Source organism: Mirounga angustirostris, unplaced genomic scaffold, assembly GCF_029215605.1.
Source record: "Mirounga angustirostris isolate CCGP_5_RB_7025 unplaced genomic scaffold, mMirAng1.0.hap1 SCAF_5, whole genome shotgun sequence".
Taxonomy (NCBI): Eukaryota; Metazoa; Chordata; class Mammalia; order Carnivora; family Phocidae; genus Mirounga; species Mirounga angustirostris.
The window spans coordinates 41,598,168-41,621,047 of record NW_026991713.1 but is presented as its reverse complement, the minus strand read 5'-3'; the positions used below and the strand labels follow the sequence as shown (position 1 = coordinate 41,621,047).

Sequence of the window (22,880 nt, the reverse complement as noted above, 5' to 3'; positions counted from 1 at the left end):
TACTGTCAATAACACTTTTTAGAGATCACAGAAAATGTTCTCTGCAACCTTAGGGTACACAAAGATTTCTTCAGTAGAGCTGGGGGGAAAAAAGCTTGAATCATAGGGTAAAAAATGATAAACTGGGCTTCATCAAAACTAAAAAACATCTACTCCTTGAAAGAAATCATTTGTACAATGAAAAGGTATGCCAAAACTTAAAGCAAATACAATAAACACAGCTAGCAAAGCATGATACTGAAATACACAAAGAACTCTTAAAATTCAATAATAAGATAAACACACCGGTTGTTTAAATAAGGGTAAAAACTCTGAACTTACACTTCAAATATACCAGTGGCCAATGAGTATGTGAAAAGATAAACATCATTAGTTATAAGAGGAATGCAAATTAAAACCACAATGTGATACCACTACATGCTCACTAGAATGGCTAAATAAAAAAGGTTGAGAATACAGAGCAACTGAAATGCTCATATGATGCTAACAGAAATATAAAATGGTACAACTACTTTGGAACTAGTTTGGCCAATTTCTTATAAAGTAAAATATATACTCACCACCTGACTCTGTAATTGCACTGTTATATATTACTCAAAAACAAAAACAAAAATGAAAAAGAAAACTCAAAATCTCCACAGAAAGCATTCTACATATAATGGAGTTCTATCAAAAGACACAGGAGCCAAAGTTAAAAGTTTAGAAAATTTGAGCATCAAAAAACTTAATGACTGGGGCGCCTGGGTGGCTCAGTCGTTAAGCGTCTGCCTTCGGCTCAGGTCATGATCCCAGGGTCCTGGGATCGAGCCCCGCATCGGGCTCCCTGCTCCGCGGGAAGCCTGCTTCTTCTTCTCCCACTCACCCTGCTTGTGTTCCCTCTCTCGCTGTGTCTCTCTCTGTCAAATAAATAAAATCTTTAAAAAAAAAAAAAAAAACTTAATGACTAATTCACTGAAACTAAAAAACAAACAAACAAAACCAAGTTCTGGAATCATATCTAGGTTCAAATTCAAACTCTATCATATATTATTTGTGTGAACTGGGGCAAGGAAATTACCCTTACCAATTGCTCAATTTCCTCACTTGTGAAACAGGGAGAATGATTTATACACCATAAGGTTATTGCAAGACTTCCAGGAACTAATGCGTATAAAAAGCACTTAGAGAAATAAAGAGCATTAAATGTTAGTCATTATTACCGTCAGTAAGTTTTTGGAACTCTCTTTCCATTCAGAAGCTGATAATACTAAGCAAGAGTATTTGAGACATGGCAGACAATTCAAAGAGGTTCACAGGACATTTGTTAATCTCCTACAGCAGTTTATCCTCATCATAATCAAGAGTTAATGGATACAGGGGCACTTGAGTGGCTCAGCCTGTTGAGCGTCTGACTCTTGGTTTCAGCTCCGGTCATATCTCAGGGTTGTGAGATGGAGCCCTGTGTAGAGCTCCTCGCTCAGCAGGGAGTCTGCTTGAGATTATCTCTCTCCCTCTCTCTCTGCCCTTACCCCCTATTCATGGACACACACTCTTTCTCGCTCTCTCTAAAATAAGTAAATCTTTTTTTCTTAAAGAAAGTTAATTGATATATCTTATTTTAAACAAATTTGACACCTGGAAACTATGTTATAGAATTTCAGTAAACCAGAGGGAGATATCTTGCATTACACAAAGCCAACAGGTTGACTTTAATAAATAAGAACATTCAGAATGTAATTCACTCCACAAATATTAATTTACCTGTAACTAATGCAGGAACACTTAGGTGCAAATCAAGATATAACTGACATTGCAGCTGCTTTAAATGCAAAAATTAGAGGTTTACATGGGCCATCCATGCTAAAAAGAATTTCTAAATGAGCCTCTGTAAGATGCTGAAGTACAGCAACAACTGAAATATCAGCTTTTAACCCAAACAGAATCATTTAAAATAATATTAATAATAAATGTTATTTATTAATCAGCTGTCACGAATGGTTATTATTTACCAAACTATGTTCTAGGCTTTTTATATGTACTAACATTTTAAGCCTTATAAAAATCTTATGTGCTAGGTACTATTATTATCTTCATTTTACCAATGATTGAAATACAAAGAATATATTAAAAATATATGAGTTCTTTATCATATTAAAAAAATTTTAAAGGCCAAAAAAATTTATGTGTCACCACTGGAAAAAGACTTTACATCATCTCTTTAATCTAAATATGGGTTCTCAGACAGAAACAACCGTTTATCCTGCCTTTCCTATAGGAACTATATTTTAATGTTTACCAAGTAACTCTACAATTAAGATCTCTTCTTTACAGAAAAATTTTAGTAACAAATGTAAAAAGAATGACAGAATTAGAAAATCACCATTTTTCAACCCCTAATATTTTAACTGATTAAATAGTCATCAAAGGATGCTTACATCCTTAAGAAAAAAGTTGATGGGGGAAAAGACTATTTAGCAGGTGTCAACTGGATCTATTTTACTTTCAGGTCAGAAGGGGAAAAAGGATGAACCTTTAGAAGATAGGGCTGTCACCACCTGAAGCTACTGATCAATCTTAAGTCACTAACAGTGGGACAATCAAACATTAAGTGAATTCTCATGTGATGCAGATACATTTCCCCCCTCCACAGTACACATCTCCTACAAAATAATCTCACCATAAATGTTCAACCTGAATGCAATCAATGTTGCATTTAACTTCCAGTTTACAGAATATATAGAAGATAGAAAAACAAATTAAATAATCCTGCAAGAAGGTGATCCAATGTAAAAGGTAAAACATTCCATAGGAACACTGATCCAGTTTTACAAAAAAAGCCAAAAGTAACAAGAGAAAATAAAAGTAAACAAGGAGACTCTTTGGGATTAAAGGAAATATAATGACATAAAAACAAAATACAATCTATGAGCCTTTCTTGGATCAGCCTACTGTAATAAGCCTACTGTAAAGAGATGTGGGAACAATTGTGGAAATTTGAATATGGACTAGGTATTAGCCTATGTTAAGTAATTATCACTAATTCTGTTAGAGGCCTTAATGGTTATGTAAGAAAATGTTTTTAACTGCATTAAGTATTTTGGGATACAATATCATGAGGTCTGTAACTTATTCTAAATATCCCAGCCTCACCCTCAAATAAATGAAACAAATATGAGAAAAAGTTAATGATTTCCTAAATCTACCTAATGAGTATGTTAGTGTTCACTGTACTATTCTCTCAAATTCCGTTTGTCTGAAAATGTTCATGATAAATATAAATGAGGGTAGTTTTAATTATTAGTAACTAACCTTTTTCTTCATTAAGTCCCAAGTTAAAGTTAATTCCTCTAAATATTCTAGTACACGGATACATGAATTAGATGAATCTATTACAGTCAAAATTGTGATGCACAGAATGGAAAAACCACATAAACTACATCCATCCAGAATTTTATCTTAATGAAGGTTATTTATACCAGTGTGTACCATATATCCGCTTTTAAGCTTCAAAAAGCATTTTGGCAACAAAAATGCTAACTTCCAAAATACATTCAACAACTATACAGTAAATGTTAACATAGTAATTATTTTTGTTTTTATATAAAGTTTTTCCAGTTCCAACAATGGTAAATAAAAATTTTCCAACACTTGACTAGAAAAAATTTTCCACTGAAAGAAACTAGAAAATGATCATGCAACTTACTATTTACCAATTAATATTCATTAAAAAGAACTAAATCCTACTTTCAAAGAATAATTCATAAAGTCACAACATCATTGGGGCACCTGTGTGGCTCAGTCAGTTAAGCAGCTGCCTTCAGTTCAGGTCATGAACCCAGGGTCCTGTGATGGAGCCCTACCTCGGGCTCCCTGCTCAGGGGGAGTCTGCTTCTCCCTCCCCCCTATGCCTCTCCCCCAGCTTGTGTATGAGCTCTCTTTCTCTAATAAATAAAATCTTTAAAAAATAATATAAAATCACAACACCAAAACCTGACTAATTATACGGAGATATTGTGATAGTTAAGACTCCAAATTAAATTTTTAAAAGTATTTGATAACTTTGCTGAGTGCAGCCTGCTTGGGACTCTCTTCACCCTCTCTCCTTCACCCTCTACTCCTCCCCACCACTCGCTTAAATAAAATCTTTTTTAAAAAATTCCAATGGTATTTTTCACAGAAACAGAACAAAAAAATTCTAAAATTTGTATGGAACCACAAAAGACCCTGAATAATCAAAATATCCTGAAAAAGAAGAACAAAGCTGAAGGCGTCACATTCCCTGGTTTCAAACTATAACACAGAGCTATGGTAATCAAAACAGTATGGTATTGGCATAAAAACAGTGCATATTAGCTTTCAAACACCAAATTTAAGTGCTCAGTTTTAAAAGCAGAAGTCTTTCCACCATAGCCATTGTAGTACCACAAGACTTCAAAGCATCTGATTAAATAAACTTTACTAAAAAGCAGAATTCAATACACAAAATTTATCAATTATGAATTAGGAAGTGAGATCCACAATCCCCGGGAGTCCCCAAGACTCTTTTAGAGAGTCTGCAAGGTCAAAACTAGTTCCATAATACATTTTCATTGTGTTGACATTTGCACTGATGGTACAAAAGCAATGTTGGGTAAAACTGCTGACACCTTAGCACAAATCAAGGCACAGGCACCAAACTAGTAGTCACTGATTGCTTCACTGCCATGCACTTAAAGTAAAAGGCCAGTTTCACTTATAGAGGTTCTTGATGAAACAGTAAAAATTATTAATCTTAAACCTTGAGTACACATGGCTTTAATATTCTGTATGACAAGAGAAGTATGCATAAAGCACATCTTTGTATTGTATTTTAAAATGTGTCAACACTTAATAGATCTGTATAATTCAGTAAACAACTACTTCCCAAATGATTAATGCATGATGTTAAAAAATCATGCATGAGTAAAGAGCCATTCAAAGTTCAAGATAGAGCAATGGACTTTAACTTAAGAGAGTATGAAAAGATTATTGATATGTTTCAGATTCCATTTTGCAACCAATATTTAAGAAACTACCACTTGCCAAATTTTGGTGTAGTATCAAAGAATACTACCTGTAATTATGTATAAAGCTATTAATGTAATCCTCCATTTTCTGACTACATATATGTCTGAGGCCAGATTTTATTCTTAAACTTCAATCAAACCATCACATCCTAACAGATGAACTGCAGAAGCAGATATGAACATGCAGGTGTCTTTTCTTAAGCTAGATATTACAGAGATTCGCAAAAAATTGTCTGACAGTAGTTCTCAACCAAAGACAATTTGGGACATTTGGCAAAGTATAGAGCTATTGCTGGTTGTATACAACTGGAGAAAGTGCTATTATCATCTAGTGGGTAGAGGACAAAGATGCTGCTAAATATCCCACAATGCACATGACGGCCCCCCACAACAAAGAATTATCCAGCCCAAAATGTCAAAAGTGCCAAATCTGAACGACCATGAGGGAAAAGAATACCACTCTTCTCAATTTTTTTTTTTTTTTTTTGGAAAAGGGAAGGAAGAACATAGTTGTTTTTTAATAAAAATGTTATTCATATTAACCTGTAATGGGTTTATTATAATTTTAAATGAATCATTTTTAAATGTCTTCATTCTAATTTATAATAAATATCAATAGGTTAATCCATGTAAGAGTTCTTTGAGGTCTTCAATAATTTTTAACATAGTAAAGGAGTCTTGAGACCACAAAGTTTGAGAATCTCTCAATTAGAAGAAAAGTGTAAGTAACCAAGTACACTAGAGAATATAAGAGGAATTAAAAGGACTCTAAAGGAAAATAAACTCATTTCAAGAGTATAATGGATGACCAAAACAAATTAAAAAAACACTATAAAACCAAATAGTTACAAATAGTTATGGTAGACCTAAAATGTCATTCTCCCCTTAAAACAACAACAAAATTAAAAGCACAATTTCTTACCCTGACTATGAGGACTTGCTGGACTAAAAGATGGCTGGTACAAATCTTTGGTTGGCGTTGGATAAGCTTCTTTCCCTTGGCGCTGACTCATCTTTCCTGGTGTCAGAAGTTGAGATTCGTCACTGTTTGCTACCACAGCTCAAGGAAAGAAGGCAAAAAGAATTAGTACTTATGTTACAGATTTACAAAATGGCATGGTTAATAACATGGAATAGAACAAAGACTGAAATAGCCTCAGTGGTTACGTTCATTTTACCAACTCCATACTTTAATTTGCATAATTGCTTTTTCTTTTAATTGTAGTTTTCCATCAATCCAAGAGAAACTGATAGGTATGCATGAGTCAAATTACACAAAATACAGACATTATAAAAATGAAAACACACAGTCGACTGATAATGAAAGGTAATCCAAGGTTACTATGGATTTTTCACTGTTCTATTAACTCTTTATATTTGCCAATAAAGCAATAAACAAGAGACAAATAAATTTCATAAAAGAAATACAAATGTCAATAAACATATGAAGATAGTCAACCTTCATTAGTGATCAGAAAAAATACAAATTAGTAGCAGCATAAAATATTTACATTCACTAGAATTTATACTCTAATTTCTAATTTGCATGAAAAGTAGGTACGATTTCTAGAGATGATTTTAGAGATAGGAAAACTTGAGACCGTCTTGCCTAAGACTAAGTAATAGAGGTAAGAGGTCTAACTTAGGAGCATTTGGTTCCAAAGTCTAATCTCTTAAAAGCTTCCTGCCCCAATAATCAATTTAAATAGTGTTTAAAGTTGTTATTCACCTATTTGACCAAGCTACTAATAAAGATAAGCAATTTCCAGTTGCAGAGAGGATAGAAAAGAGAAACACACTCAGTGAAGAAATAGGGCAAATTGTGACCAAATCCACAGTGCCCCAGGGTCTCCATGTCCTTTCATTTTGTTTCTGTGCTTTCTGCCTACAAAAACTTTAGCTTTATCTTTAGGGAGAATGATTCTGTCCTCACTACAGATTTAATTTTTAACTTAACCAGAATTTCACATTCACATTTTTATCACCACATCTTTTAAATCAATTGCTTTAAGTTCAAAATGTTTCCCATTGTGCTAAAGTTTAAGAATTCTATTTTAGCTCTATAAATTTCAGTGTAAAAATTCAAAAAAACTTTCACTTAATACCCAAGATATAAAAAATTTATGTTCCCATCAAGTCCATAAAAAAAGAATCTGCAGACTCCTGAATTTATATCCCTCCCTGAACTAAACTCACATGTCCAATTACCTGCCTTACAATAACCTCTATTACTTAATAGGCATCTCAAATTTATCCAGAGCATAATTCTTGATTCTGCTTATTCTGCAAACCTGCCTCTCCTGCATCTCAGTTAGTGGAATTAATACTCTCCTCCCCCACTTTCCCAAGCCAAAAACCTTAGATATATTCTTCTATTTTTCCTTTCTTTCATGCTTCACATCCAATTCATCTGTGAGATCTTTGTAGTCTACCTTCAAAATTCATCCAGAATCCTTTTACTTCTCCCCACTTCCACAACTACCACCCTGTTCTAAGCCAACCACTGCTTTTCCATTGGAGCATAGCAACAGATTTTTACCTAGTCTCCAGACTTACTGTCTCGCTCCTTGCTTGTGTAGAATTCATTGTCTACATAGAAGCCTGAACAATCTTTGTAAATCATGAATCAGATTTGTACCATGCAGAAATATCCTCAACGGCTTTCCATTATACTTGCAATAAGTTCCATGGCATAAGAACTCAAAAGTGGCTGGCCCCCACTTACCTTTCCAACCTCATGCTCTACTATTCTCCTCTGTAGTCACTTGGCTCTAGCTATAATAGCCTTCGTGGTATTCCTCAAAACATGCCATTTTGCCCCAGTCTCTGGGCCTTTAAATCTCTGGTTCCCTCTACCTAGAAAACTCCTATCCCAGACGGTCACACTATTGACCCCCTCATTTGTTGTGTGTGTTCAAATGTCATCTTTTCAGAAAAGCTCTTCATGGTACCTGTGATAAGTTCTTTTTTTTTTTTTTTTAAAGATTTTATTTTATTTATTTGAGACAGAGAGAATGAGAGAGAGAGAGCGCATGAGAGGGGGGAGGGTCAGAGGCAGAAGCAGGCTCCCTGCCGAGCAGGGAGCCCGATGCGGGACTCGATCCAGGGACTCCAGGATCATGACCTGAGCCGAAGGCAGTCGCCTAACCAACTGAGCCACCCAGGCGCCCCTTGTGATAAGTTCTTAATTTTAATATAATACAATTTATAAATTTTTTTGGGTTACTGTGCACCCTGCCACAATTATAATCTATCACTTTATCAAACATGATTTTCATTGTAGCTCTTATCACTGTCTGAAATTATCACTTATCACCGTCTGAAATCATTTGTTTATTGTCTGCCTTCTCCACTAGACCATAAGTTCCACAAGAGAAGGGAGTTTTGTCTGCCTTATATTTCCATAAATCCTCAAGTCCTGGTATGGTTCTGGCATAGAGAAGGTATAAATAAATTCTACTGCATTAAGATTTTAATCAAACAGTACCATTAAAAGTTAAAAAGAAAAACAGGATACGTGCAACATATACAATTAACAAAGGGTTGGTATCCAAAATATGTTAAAAAATAATAATAACCCTATTGATTTAATCAATTGGAAAAAGACCAACAATTCAACAGGAAAATTTAGAAATCTATCAAAAAGATTAAATACCTAGGAATACATTTAACCAAGGAGATTAAAGACCTGTACACTGAAAACTGTAAGACAGTGATAAAAGAAACTGAAGAAGACACAAATGGAAAGACATTCCATGCTCATGGATTGGAATAATTAATATTGTTAAAATGCCCATACTACCTAAAGCAACCTGCAGATTCAATGCAACCCCTATCAAAATTCCAATGGCAGGGTGCCTGGGTGGCTCAGTCAGTTAAGTGTCCAACTCTTGGTTTCAGCTCAGGTCATGAGATTGAGCCCCACATCGGGCTCCACGCTGAGCTTGGGATTCTTTCCCCATTCCCTGTCATTCTCCTCCTCCCCTAGCTTATGCATGCACTCTCTCTCTAAAATAAATAAATAAAATCTTTAAAAAAAAAAAAGTTTTTTAATTCCAATGGCATTTTTCACAGAAATAGAACAAAAAATTCTAAAATTTGTATGGAGCCACAAAAGACCCTGAATAATCAAAATAATCTTGAAACAGAAGAACAAAGCTGAAGGCATCATGCTCCCTGGTTTCAAACTATAAAACAGAACTAAGCAAAACAATAATCAAAATAATCAAAACAGTATGATACTGGCATAAAAAAAAGACACAATAGAACAGAATAGAATAGAATAGCCCAAAAATACACCTATGCGTATATGGTCAAATTAATTCATGAAAGGAGCCAAGAATACACAATGGAGAAAGGGCAGTCTCTTCAATAAGTGATACTGGGGAAACTGGACAGCCACATGCAAAAGAATGAAACTGGACCACTATCATACATATTCAAAAATTAACTAAAAATGGATCAAAGACTTGAATATAAGACCTGAAGCCCTAAAACTCCCTAAAAGAAAACACAGGCAGTAAGCTCCTTGACATCAGAACTGGTGATGGTTTTTTGGATCTGACACCAAAAGCAGAGGCAACAAAAGCAAAAATAAACTATAGGACTCCCTAAAACTAAAAAGCTTCTGCAGCGCAAAGGGAGCCATCAACAAAATGAAAAGGCAAGCTACTGAATGGGAGAAAGTACTTGCAAGTCATATATCTGATAAGGGGTTAATGTCCAAAATGCATCAAGAGTTTATACAACTCATCAGCAAAAGACAAAAAATTTGACTTAAAAATGGGCACAATGTCTGAACAAACACTCTTCCAAAGGAAATAATGGCCAACAGGTACATGAATAGATGCTAAACACCACTAATCATCAGGAAAATGCAAATCAAAACCTCAATGAGCGATTATCTTCTCACAACTATCAGAATGGCTATTCCCAAAAAAAAGGAAATAACAAGTGTTGACAAGGATATGGAGAAACCTGACTGCCTATGCACAGTTGGTGGGAATGTAAATTGTTGTAGCCACTATGGAAAACAGCATGAAAGGTCCTCAAGAAGTTAGTAACAAAAACTACCATATAATCTAGCAATTCAACTTCTGTATATTTTTCTAAGAAAATGAAAACAAAATTCAAAAAGATATATGCACCCCTATGTTCACCATAGCATGGTATTATTTACCATAATCAAGACATGGAAATAATCTAAGTGCCCACTAACAAATGAATGGACTACTACTCAGCCATAAAGAAGAATGAAATTTTGCCATTTATAACATGGACAGACCTTGAGGGAACTATGCTAAGTAAAGTAAGTCTGACAGAGAAAGACAAATATGGTATGATCCAAGTTCAAAAACCAAGTTCATAGATACAGAGAAAAGACACAGGCAGGGGGGTAACAAGTGGACAAGATGGGTGAAGGAAATCAAAGGGTATAAACTTTCAGTTATAGAATAAATAAGTCATGTGAATGAAATGTACAGCATGATGATTATAGTTAATACTAATACTGCATATTTGAAAGTTGCTAAGAGAATAAATCTTAAAAGTTCTCAGGCACCTGGGTGGCTCAGTCAGTTAAGTGTCTGCCTTCGGCTCAGGTCATGATCCCAGGGTCCTGGGATCAAGCCCCGCATCGGGCTCCCTGCTCGGCAGGAAGCCTGCTTCTCCCTCTCCCACTCCCCCTGCTTGTGTTCGTGCTCTCGCTCTCTCTCTGTCAAATAAATAAAATCCTTAAAAAAAAAAATCTTAAAAGTTCTCATAAGAAAAAAAAATCTGTTAACTATGCATGCTGATGGATGTTAACTAGACTTACTGTGGTGACCATTTGCAAAATATACAAATACTGAATCATCACTGTATACCTGAAACTAATATAAATTTGTCAATTGTATCTCCATACAAAAAAATTTTAATTAAAGAAAAAGAAAAATGAGGAAGGGGTGGACTTGAACAGTGAGTTCATGAAAGAAGAAATTAAACGGCCAATAAATATACAAAAAGATGTTCATCCTCTTTAGTAACCAGAGAAAGACAAACTAAGATCACAATGAAATAAGTATTTTAAACTTAGTAAAACTGACAAAAATTAATAAGCCTGATAACACCAAATGCTGAGAAGGATGGGAATCAATGAGACATTTTAAGCACTGTTGCTGGAGAATAAACTGATATAAGCACTTTAGAGAACAATATAGAACTACCTTATAAAACTGAATTTCAGCATACTCTATGGGTCCAACAATTCCACTTTTAGCTTTATACCTAGAAATAGTATTCTTATATGCATTTACCAAGAGACAACAAGAATGTTCGTAAGAGCAAAAATCAAAACAACTTAGTCATCAACTGAAAATAAAATGGATTAATAAACTGCAGTATATGCATATACTGGAATAGCATACAGCAGTGAAAAAAAATGATCTGTATCTATACCCCCAAACATGGTTGTATCTTGAAAATATTAACACAAAAAACAAGTTCTAGAATATGACATAAAGCATGATACCACTCATAAAATTAACCAACAAAACTTAGTGACACATATGGAATTTAAAAATATCAAAAAATACATTTTTTAAAAAAGCAAATGATAAAAAATAAAAACTAGTCATCACTTCTTGGGGGCAGGCAAACAGGGATAGAGGAGAGAAGAAGCACATAGTTGAACATGAGGGATTTTAAAGATTCAAGTTCTTGAGTGGTAGGTTCAACACATATTCACTGGATGATTATGCTTTATAATTTATATATACTATATATCTTCTTTTGTATCATATATAATTTATATATGCTACATATATTCTTCTGTGGTATCAGACATCAGTACATTTTAGGCTAATTTAAAATACATTATGAGAAGAACAACTAATAGAATTAAAGTATGCTTCAGTATTCCATAAGTAAGATATAGGTATGTATATCTTGAATAACTTCACTATATAAAGAAGGAAATAGTCTAAGAAGTGCAAATTTGTTGTATCCATCTCCTTCTAACTCCTTACTAGTAGAGGTATTACTATTTATGATTTTGATTATAGAAATAGCAATATACAGAGTATACTGAATATTTAGAAAAAATCTAGGATTTTTTCCCTCTTACTCTCTTATCCCATTTGCAAACATTAACAATTATACAGACAATAGGATTTGCAAAATATAAAAATCATTTTGATGTCCTACATCATTTGTATAATCTTAAGACTATTTGAATGTAAGCTCCAGAAGGGCATTCACTTTGTTTTTATCTGTACCCCTTAGCCTAAAACTGACAATAAATACTTGCTAAATGCAAATGATATTTGACAAATGAATCACTGCATGATTCCAGAATACTTTCTGACACAACTGCCTCACCTACTAAAGATAGCATAACAGTGCCCTCTTATGGTTCTACTTTATAGTGGAAATAAAGTAACCTACTTTGCTATTCATATTGCATTATTAACCTTAAGTATAGTAGAAACTAACCACACTGGAATAATTAATAGTAACATAATTAACATACCAGCTGTAACTTCAAAGGAGAATATGATTCTATAACTACCATCTTACTTTATTAAGTCAACTCATCAATATAAAATCTGAAGAATTTTCTAAACTTCATAGTCTGGAGTTTGCCCTTAATCTAAGGAAGCTAAGATAAAGTTAAATAAGTCATAAATAATCTCTATGTAAATCATAAGACTCCCCTTACAGATGGTGTACCTTTTCTCAAATACTTAAAAGAATCGAAGTATGTTTGTATATATTATTAGAGTTTTTTCATTCAGTACTGATCCTAATATTAATGAAATTACTTTTCACTCAAAGATATGTGATCTCCAGTAAATAATTATATAGCTTTAGCCTTTTAATAGTTGACAGAGTAGAATATAAATTCATCTCTAATATATATTGTATATTCTTATTTGTGTATGCAGAAAATATGTAACCACAATAAATCTCTTCTATTCCAAGTAGAAATTAAAGACCTCCATTCATTTATAAAATCCAATTCCTAAAACAGAACCATTTTAACTTGTATTAAAAATTCTATCCTATTTTTCAGTTCAGCACTGCCAATCAGTTCACTAGAGCCAACATCTAAAAAATGAAGTAACTAAAGTAACTGGAAAATCCACTGAAAATATCTGCCAGGTATCACAAGTAAGGCTGCCAAGAAAACATAAAAATGTTTTGATATCTGTATACTTTTTCAACTTTTAAAATTTCTACTATTCTAATAATGCTTGGTATATAACAATATATTTAAAATACTATGAATTATTGCAACTAAGAATTTTTAAAATGATTTTTTTTTTAAGATTTTATTTTTACTTTTAAGTAATATCTATACTCGGTATGCTGGGGTGGCTCAGTCGGTTAAGCGTCTGCCTTCGGCTCAGGTCATGATCCCAGGGCGCTGGGACTGAGTCCCACATCGGACTCCTTGCTCAGTGAGGAGCCTGCTTCACCCTCTGCCTGCCACTACCCCTGCTTGTGCTCTCCCTCTTTGAAATAAATAAAATCTTAAAAAATAATAAAATTTTTTTAAAAAAGTAATCTCTACACTCAACATGGGGCTCGAACTTATAACCACAAAATCAAGAGTTACATGCTCTATGGACTGAGCTAGCTAGGCCTAGCCCCTTTAAAAAGGAATTTTATTTTATTTTTTAAAGATTTTATTTATTTATTTGACAGAGACACAGTGAGAGAGGGAACATAAGCAAGGGGAGGGGGAGAGGGAGAAGCAGGCTTCCCACTGAGCAGAGAACCTGATGTGGGGCTCCATCCCAGGACCCTGAGAGCCGAAGGCAGATGCTTAACGACTGAGCCACCCAGGCACCCCTAAAATGGAATTTTAGCATATTACTTTAAATTGTCTCTTTTTAGAAAAAAATTACATACATACTATAATCAGTATTAGAGACAAATAGCAACCAATCCATACCAAAGAATTTTACAACTAGAAAAATGCTTGCCATTATCTTGCTCAGCCCCTTCTTTAGCCAATGGAAAAAAAAAAAAGAGCCCCAGAGCAGGAAACTGACTTGCAGTGGTCAAATAACTGTTTAGGAATAAACACTAAAACTTTCTAAATCAATAAAATTTCTACATTTCCCTTCAATAAAGTTTAAATCTTTATCTGATTTATGACACAGTAATATTTTAATTATTTGGTTAGATCTGAATTTAGCAAACTGATGGTTTCATTATGATGTTTTAAAACCAAGAAAGAATACACTGGGCTAGTAACTAATTCTAACTCCTTGATCCTTTAAGTCCTTAGCTTCAGGCTTTTTATCTACAAAGTTAATGCTTTATTAGATGATATCTGAGGCTCCTTTCACCTCAGTAATTCTATGATTTTTCAGTACAAAAGTTGCCTCTGTTACAATGCTCTGAAATTATCTATTAATGGGTAAAACTTCCCTGCTAGACCATGATCTTTAAGGGCAGGGCACATGTTTTACTCATCATATCCGCCCCAAAGCCAGCACAGTGTCTGGTCAAAAAAACTTTTTTTCAGACATAAATTTAATGGGTACATCTTCTAAATCCCTAAGATGAAACATGTTTCACTTATGAAATCCCCAAAGTACAAATAAATGTGTTTCATAACCAAATTATCTATTATGTAAAGATTATGAAAAAAACAAAACAATGTTTCTCATTTCACATGGTAGTGAATTTCTTGTACCATGTCCAGTCTCGAAGTCTGATCTATGCTTTATGAAGATTGTAGAAAGGAATACTATGAAGAAAAGGTCCTGAATTATGAATTAGATAACTAGCTAAGTAAATAATCCATCTTTAGACAATCAAGAAGTAAATACACAAACACTATCAATCTCAGATGGGCACTGAGAGCAGATGGGCACTGAATGACCATTTATATTCTTTGCTTAGAATTTCAGTGTCTAGAAAGAAAAGAATGACTTAATAATCAAAAGAGAAATACTGTATGCCTTTTATAAGTACACAGCAAAATATTATGTCTCCAAATATGCCATTCAAACTTTGGCTACTTACTTGATGGCCCAAGGACATCTTTGCTATCACCAAGAAGCTTTAAATGCAGGGTAATTGAGCAGCAAACAAATACAATCCAAACCAGGAAGAAGCAAAATGCATCAGGATTGAAGCAGCAGTGAAACAAAAGGACAAGGAAAATAAGCATTAGTTTATAAGTAGAAAGCACATGCACATCAATCCTAATAATCACAATTCACACGGAATTTCCTTTGCCACACATAAAAAGATCTTGGTTTAAGTATTATCAAATATTTGTTTAAATTTTGGAAAACAAAGATGGAAAGACAAAAATGAAATCAACTAAGTATTTTGTTTTGAAAATTATTCAAATCAAAAGTTATTTTCAATTTTAACTCAAGGTATGGGTTAGGAGTGGTAAAATTATTTAGAAATGTAAGGGACAGCCCAAAGTTGTTCATTCTTTAAATTTAAATGGTTTAAAAATCTATAACACCCATGCACTATTAAATATTAGTTCTGCATGCCATGAAAGCACTTAACACTACATAGAAATTCAGTCTGTTTCTTCTATAAAAAGAAAGGAACATTTACTGAGTGCTTATTATATGCCAAGCATTGTGCAAAGAGCTTTTACAAAGACATCAACAAAGTAGAACAAATTTTTTCTCAAATGGCAAAAAAAAAAGAGGAATATTAATATTGATTAGAAATGATAAAATGATCAATTTTATTGTCAGACAAATTTTCTTAGGACCCACTAAATATGAAGTGTTAGCACGTGGAGCTACTGGTCATTTGGAAGTACGAAGACCCAATTCTGAAATGAGTAATTCGCAATCAACTAAAAGAAACGGTAAAAGACTACTGACCTTTTGTCTGGTAACTATTTTAACATACAACATTATGCTAAATATTGCCTACTTATATTATGTTAAATGTTGCCTACAGACAAGTGTTTTGGTCTCCCTTGGTAGAAACAGAGTCCTTAGCTTCCCTTCATTCCAAATACCAAGTACGGTAACATCAAAACTAAAGTTACAACAAAAACAAAAAATTCCCACTGATTACATTACTGCTTGCTTTTTATTTAAAGGGAATGAGGAATCTTAATTACCTGTGACCAAAAAGAAAGGTTGTTTGTTTTGCCTCCTTCGGAAAAATCTTGGTCCTGTTGCTTCCCTAATGCTCAAAATTGAGTTTTAATTCCTTTAAAGGTATTTGCTCTAGTCATTTTTCTGTAGTTGCCCATTCTATAAACTGATTTCAGCTTCACAAACTAAAAAAATACAGCTGTAATGACAATGAACTAATTGTGCTCAAGTCCTTATTACTGATGGCCATGTTACCACAACTAGCAAACAGGTGGGAAAAGATCGAAGTATTTGTGGTAGGAGACCTCTACAAAAGGCTCCAGTGATCCCCATGTCTTTGTGTATAATCCCCTCTCTTTGAGAGTATTCTGGACTCACTGAATCACTTCTAATAAACAGAATATGGCAGAAGTGAACAGATATCACTTCCAAGATTACACAGTAAAAAGACTATGATCTCCATCTTATTTATAGTCTCTTGCTCTCCCTAGGGAAAGCCAACTGTAGAGTCATGAGGCAGCCTTGTAGGTAGGCCCATGAGCTGAAGGAATGATGTCTGTCAATAACTACTACTTGAGTTTGTAAATAAATCTCCTGCCTTGGCCCTCTTTGCCCTCCCATCCACCCAATCAAGCTTTCAGATGAGACTGCAGCACACACCCTCCCCAGTAGCTTGACTGCAACCATTTGAGAGATTTTGAGCCAGAGACATCTCATAAACTGCTCTTGGATTCCTGACCCACAGAAATTATAAAATAACAAATACTTGTTGTTTTATACCACTTAATTTTTGGATAATTTGTTATGTACCAATAAATAACTAATATGATACTGGAAAATGGAAAAGAAGGAAAGTGACAGAGTCAACCATGGTAAACTTGACAAATATTTCATAGACATTCTCTAAAAATACCTTTTTATATTGATATGAATAATTTCCCTAGATTTACCAGTAAATCTGAATTTCTTGAAGGAGAACAATAGTTCTAACCATATATGCACAGTTGGGACTATTTAATTTCAGAAGGGCCAGTCATTTTTGAAGGTTTTTTAGTTGGTCTTCTATTTAGGATAAACGATTAAGTTCACTTTCATCACACATATTCTCAAATTTTGTTAATTAACAGCATTATATCAACTTCTTTGCAGCTGTACTCCTTGCATGTTTGCTCCCAAAAAATAATCCCTAGCATATACAGCAACTTCTGATATTTGTTTCAAATTATGCTTCCAACAGTATAACTTCAAGCATGTTTGTCATATAAATCTGATTGTATTAATCTAATTTTTTTCATATTGAGACACTGAAGAATCAAAATAAACACTATTCATGTCACTGATTGATCCATCCAAATATTTATGAGTACCTACTATATGGACAGGTATCATTTCAGGCACCAAGGGATATAGCAGTGAACAAAAAAGACAAAAATTTTGCCTTTTGTGGTAGTCATGTTCAATGGGAGAGATGAACAATAACATACTGAACAAGTAAAAATTTGCTGCATATTATATAGTATAAATACTGAGGAAAAAATAAGCCGAGAATGAGGACACATAAAAGGTTAAGGAAGAGGGAGTTATACTTTAAGACAGGGTGGCCTAAGAAGACTTTGCTACAGAATTGACTGAATAAAATGAGGAAGTTTACCATAAGGACATGAAAGGGAAGAGTATTCTAGGCAGAGGGAGGAACAAGTGTAGAGAGGAGGATTGGGATGGGAGCAAGTCTGGAGGGCTTGCAGGATAGTAAAAAGTCCAGAGAGGCTGGAATACAGTACAAGTAGGAGAGTAGTAGGAAATGAAGTCAAAGAAGTAAATGGGTGCCAGATTATAGGACCTAGTCAGGACTTTGGCTTTATTCTGAATGAGATGGGGAGCCACTGGATTTCTGAGAAAAGGAGTGACATTATCTGATTACGTTTTAACAGGGTTGTTCTGGCTGCTATGTTGAGAGTGGACTAGAGGGACAGGAGTATAATCAGTTAGGAAGTTACTGTAATAATCTAGGGGAGAGATGAAGACTTGGACCCAGGTGGTAGCAGTGAGGGTGAGAGGAAGTAGTTGAGTTCTGAATATATTTTAAAAGTAGATCCAACAGGATTTCCAAACAGACCAAGTATGAAGTTTTGTTTGGTTTAAAAAAAAGAGGAATCAAAATGATAAATGTGTTGGGATCTGAGCATCTGAAAGGATGAAACTGCATTGTCTGAGATGGAAAAGACAATGAGAGGGGTTAGTTTACAGAAAAAAACAGAAGTACTAAGTTTGAGATAGGTTAGGTTTGAATTGTCTCTTAGACATCCACGTCAAAATGTCAAGTAGGCAACTGGACATACACACCTGTACAGAGAAAGGTTCAGGTTGCTAAGAAACAGTATAAATTATGGTATGTGACAGGGTATATGATCTGAATGGCTAATCACAGGAGACTAAAAAATGCAACAGAATAAAAGAATAGGCACCAGAAAACATACATTATAATGGAACAACAGAACTAAGAATTAAGCTGAAACACTCTAAATAAAAGTGAAAATACAATAAAAAAATAAGTAAGACTTCAGACACCTTCCCCAGAACGTTGTGGATAAAAGGCATTTAACTGGGATACAAGTGAAATTATCATCCCAGAGTTGACTGTAAGTAATGCCAATGGGAAATGGGATATAAGTAATTGAAGATTATATATTAATTTTACCAAGTAACTTGTATCACTTGTGTGCATGGCTAAATTGCATACTACACTTCTTACTTTTACTGCTTTTAGGACCTGGGCCTAATTTGCACAGTTCCATGTGGTATAACACATGAATAAAGACAATGTGAAATTATTGATGTGGAAACATTCTACACAAGTATCTTGTAAGATAGTTTAAAAAACAAAAAGCTAACCAACTCTTCTTGGCTTTTGTTAGAGAACCAAAATACTACTAGAAACTCAAAGAATCCAGGAACTTTACCTCAGCTTGTTCAAAAAAAGACCATTAAAGATATGATGGAAACATTTTCTCTAACTGAATAACATCATATTTATCATTATCCCTTCAAAAATGTCCACACAGTCATTTCAACAATAAACAGATTCTCTATTTTGGCAGAAAGTATGGGATGAAAGTGATAAAATAATAGCAACATGCCTAGAGTTTTCCTATTTATTATTAATTAGTATACTATTAACTATTTTAACTAAAAGCATGAAATATAGCCATTACCTAAATCTTTACTGAATTTAGTCTACAAATCTCAGGATAAGAGCATATGCAAAAATGGGATTTTATTTAATCTACTTCTAAATATTTGTCACACCATCTATAACTAGCAAAAAACTCGCCAACTTTCAGAAGTGTAAAGGAATAGGTAGAAGTTCAAAATCACACCCTTCATCCTGGGAAACCCCTTAGTCATAAGCAATTCAGGATAGATGACCACCTTATAACACAGAAACAATCCTGTAAGAGCTATAGCTCGATTCCATTGCCTTAAGCACAGCACCTCACTCTTAACATACATATCGATTTGACTTCAGCCATCTTCTGAGCTTAAGCCAAAGCACAAACAGCTTTGATACAACTTGAAAATAAAGTTTCAAGCAAGTTGCACCTCTTCCCCCATCATAGTTGATCAAGTTGTATTCATAGAAGCAATCCTTCTGCAGCTGGTTCTCAGAAGCCACAATCTGGAAGGAGGATTATATAAAACATCCCAAGAGTGCTCTATTTAGTGTTATCTTTGGCCCTTAGAGTAAGAGTCTTCAGTGAGAGATCTAAAACACATCTGAGATTTGTTTGTTCTTCCTACAGGAGTCCTCTTTCTACATTCAACTGAACTTTTCATATTTTTGCAATCAACTGCAAAACACACATTGTGTACATTTATCCCTCAGTTTTACAGGAGATATTTTACGGAAATATTTTTCTAGGAACTAGAGTTTATCACTGTTAGAGAATATTAACTGGCCTGCCAGGCAGTTATTTTAAAATAACCTAATCAGACTTTTGATTCAGCAAATGCACTTCTAGGAATGTACACTAAAGTGATCATCCAAAATAGATGTGTCCATAGATATTTATCACATCACTTACAGTAATCTAAAACAGTAATTATTAAACAATACATTCATACAATGAAATACTATGTAGCCGTTAAAGTTTTTTTTCCCACTGACTGAACATCATTCATTATACATTGACTTTTAAAAATAGGCTATAAAAAGTTTGTATGACTCCATTTTTATAAAATTCCATATGTAAGATATATACATATGAAGAAACTTAGTAAAGAGGCCACCAGAATATTAAAAGTGGTTGCCTCTAGAAGGTAGAATTTTATTTATTATATTTTCTGTATTATTTAAATATGCCCCCATTGGTATGCATTATTTTTACAGTAAAAAAAAAAAAATTAAATCCATTCACATGTTGGAAAAAGTGAAAACATTTTTAAAGTGACCTTTTCAACCTACATGAGTTACTTAGTATAATGACATAATCATCTATGATAAAATACAGTGAAAAATATATTTTAAGAATCCAACTCGAAATCCTCAAAAAATACAAAAATGTTAACATTCCAAACATAGCACCATATATTACTCACTGTCTCTTGAACTTCAGCAACTTCTGAATATGGCAAGATCTAAAAAAAAAACAAATTTTCTCAGGAGTGATTTAATGTCAAATACTTGAATCTGAATTTAGAGAGCACCCAGTGTATAAATAAATTAAGTGGTGCATTAATCTTTTAAGAAGCAGCAAAAAAAAAAAAAAAAAGTGCAATAATATGTTTACAGTGGAAACTAAATCCTTTCCAAAAAAAAAAAAAAAAAACCAACAAAAATCTCTGAGGCTTTGGGAAATTCCAGTATATCTGCCAATCTGTGAAGTCCTCTCTGGCATGCTCTGAGGCTTTTTCACAGTTCTTATCTTCCCTGCATGTATTTAATTCTCAGTCTTTTCCCCATGTAAACTTTCTCCTCTCTTGGTTTCTAAAGTACTCTACTCCTCTGGCTTCCCTTCTCCTGTTTTCCTGGCTCCACTCTGTCTTCTCATTCAGTAAGTGAGTGGCCATAACCAGCACTCAGTCCTCAACTGTTTTGTTTTTTTCCTCTATCTGCTCCTTTCCTGCAGATTGCATTCATGCTCAAGGCATATCTATTGTCTCTATTCAGACAACTTCCAAGTCCTACCCTATCTCCAAAACTTCACTCCAAAACATTGCTACCTGTATGTTCAGACATTATTGCAAATTAACTTCTGGTTCTAAAATTCTCTAAACAAAGGAAGGGCTCTAAGCTGGCTTTAGAAAGTATCTTTAAGTCAGAAACAGCACTCAGTAGCTTCTCGCAGAAACCAGGTTCCATGGCAATTTGTCCAAGTCTTTCAATGGTAGCTTCTTTCTTTCACTCAGACCTAAACCCTTGAGTCATCTGAGACTCTTTCCCCTCAAAATCTCATGAAGTCATTAAGTTCTGATGATTTTTACATAGACAATGTCTACCCCACATCTGGTCCTTTCTTTCAATTCTCATTAATACTATTACCTAGGCCAGACCCACATCACCTCATTTCTCATCTCCCTTTCAATAGATGTTCCTGCATTAAGTCTCACCTCACTCATTCATTTACTCTGCTAGGTACTGGAATTCAAAAACACAATAAAGACCTGGTCCCTACTGCCAACAAGATGACCATATATTAGGGGTGCCTGGGTGGCTCAGTCATTAAGCGCCTGCCTTCGGTTCAGGTCATGATCCCAGGGTCCTGGGATCGAGCCCTGCATCGGACTCCCTGCTCAGCGGGAAGCCTGCTTCTCCCTCTCCCACTCCCCCTGCTTGTGTTCCCTCTCTCGCTGTGTCTCTCTGTCAAATAAACAAATAAAATCTTAAAAAAAAAAAAAAAGATGAGGGGCGCCGGGGTGGCTCAGTTGGTTAAGCGACTGCCTTCAGCTCAGGTCATGATCCCAGGGTCCTGGGATCGAGTCCCGCATCGGGCTCCCTGCTCTGCGGGGAGCCTGCTTCTCCCTCTCCCACTCCCCCTGCTTGTGTTTCCTCTCTCGCTGTGTCTCTCTCTGTCAAGTAAATAAATAAAATCTTTAAAAAAAAAAAAAAAAGATGACCATATATTACTGTGTGTAGTGTATAGTAATTTATGTGACATTGAGGTAAATTATCTCATCTACCCAGTATTAGTCATTCTTCAAGCTAGCGCCATCATTAGCAAGTTCTTGAACTCTGAGATTTTCTTCTCTGTGAATATGTAATTATAAATGTTACAACTTTCCAGAATCATTGTGAGGCTTAATAATAGTTTACATGGGGCCCCTGGGTGGATCAATTGGTTAAGCAACTGCCTTCGGCTCAGGTCATGATCCTGGAGCCCTGGGATTGAGTCCCGCATCCGGCTCCCTGCTCAGCGGGCAGTCTGCTTCTCCCTCTGACCCTCCCCCCTCTCATGCTCTCTCTCTCTTTTTCTCAAATAAATAAAATCTTTAAAAAAATTTTTTTAAAAATAGTTTACATGAGTGGTACAGTTTACATGAGTGTACTTTATAGATTTTTTAAAAAGCAGTATGTAGACATAAGGCAGGATTACTTAGGGATGCAACAAATGACAAAGACTAAGAAAAAAAACCAAGAACTTAATTTACCAAATTAATTCCATAAACTATCACATTGGCCATGTTACTCCTCCACTTAAAAACATTTGATAGTACCCATTCTTTGGAAAATAAGCCTTAAACCCTGATATTTAAATTGTCTACAGCACGGACCAATTATTCATGCCAC

General features: G+C 34.6%; 1 protein-coding gene across 8 annotated transcripts in view; it reads right to left on the bottom strand.

The window, feature by feature from the left end:
- OSBPL8 (oxysterol binding protein like 8) overlaps window positions 1–22,880 on the bottom strand; it is a 157,885-nt gene that overhangs the window by 69,994 nt on the left and 65,011 nt on the right. The window contains exons 3-5 of one of the 8 annotated variants that reach the window (XM_045872926.3): window positions 20,693–20,731; window positions 15,042–15,078; window positions 5,947–6,084 (exon numbers count right to left, since the gene is read on the bottom strand). In XM_045872926.3, the coding sequence (XP_045728882.1) occupies window positions 5,947–6,084; window positions 15,042–15,078; window positions 20,693–20,731 (214 nt within the window). Of the gene's footprint in view, window positions 1–5,946; window positions 6,085–15,041; window positions 15,079–20,692; window positions 20,732–22,880 lie in introns of those variants that run through there. The other 7 variants (XM_064590860.1, XM_045872927.3, XM_045872930.3 and 4 more) reach the window with 7 other exon arrangements.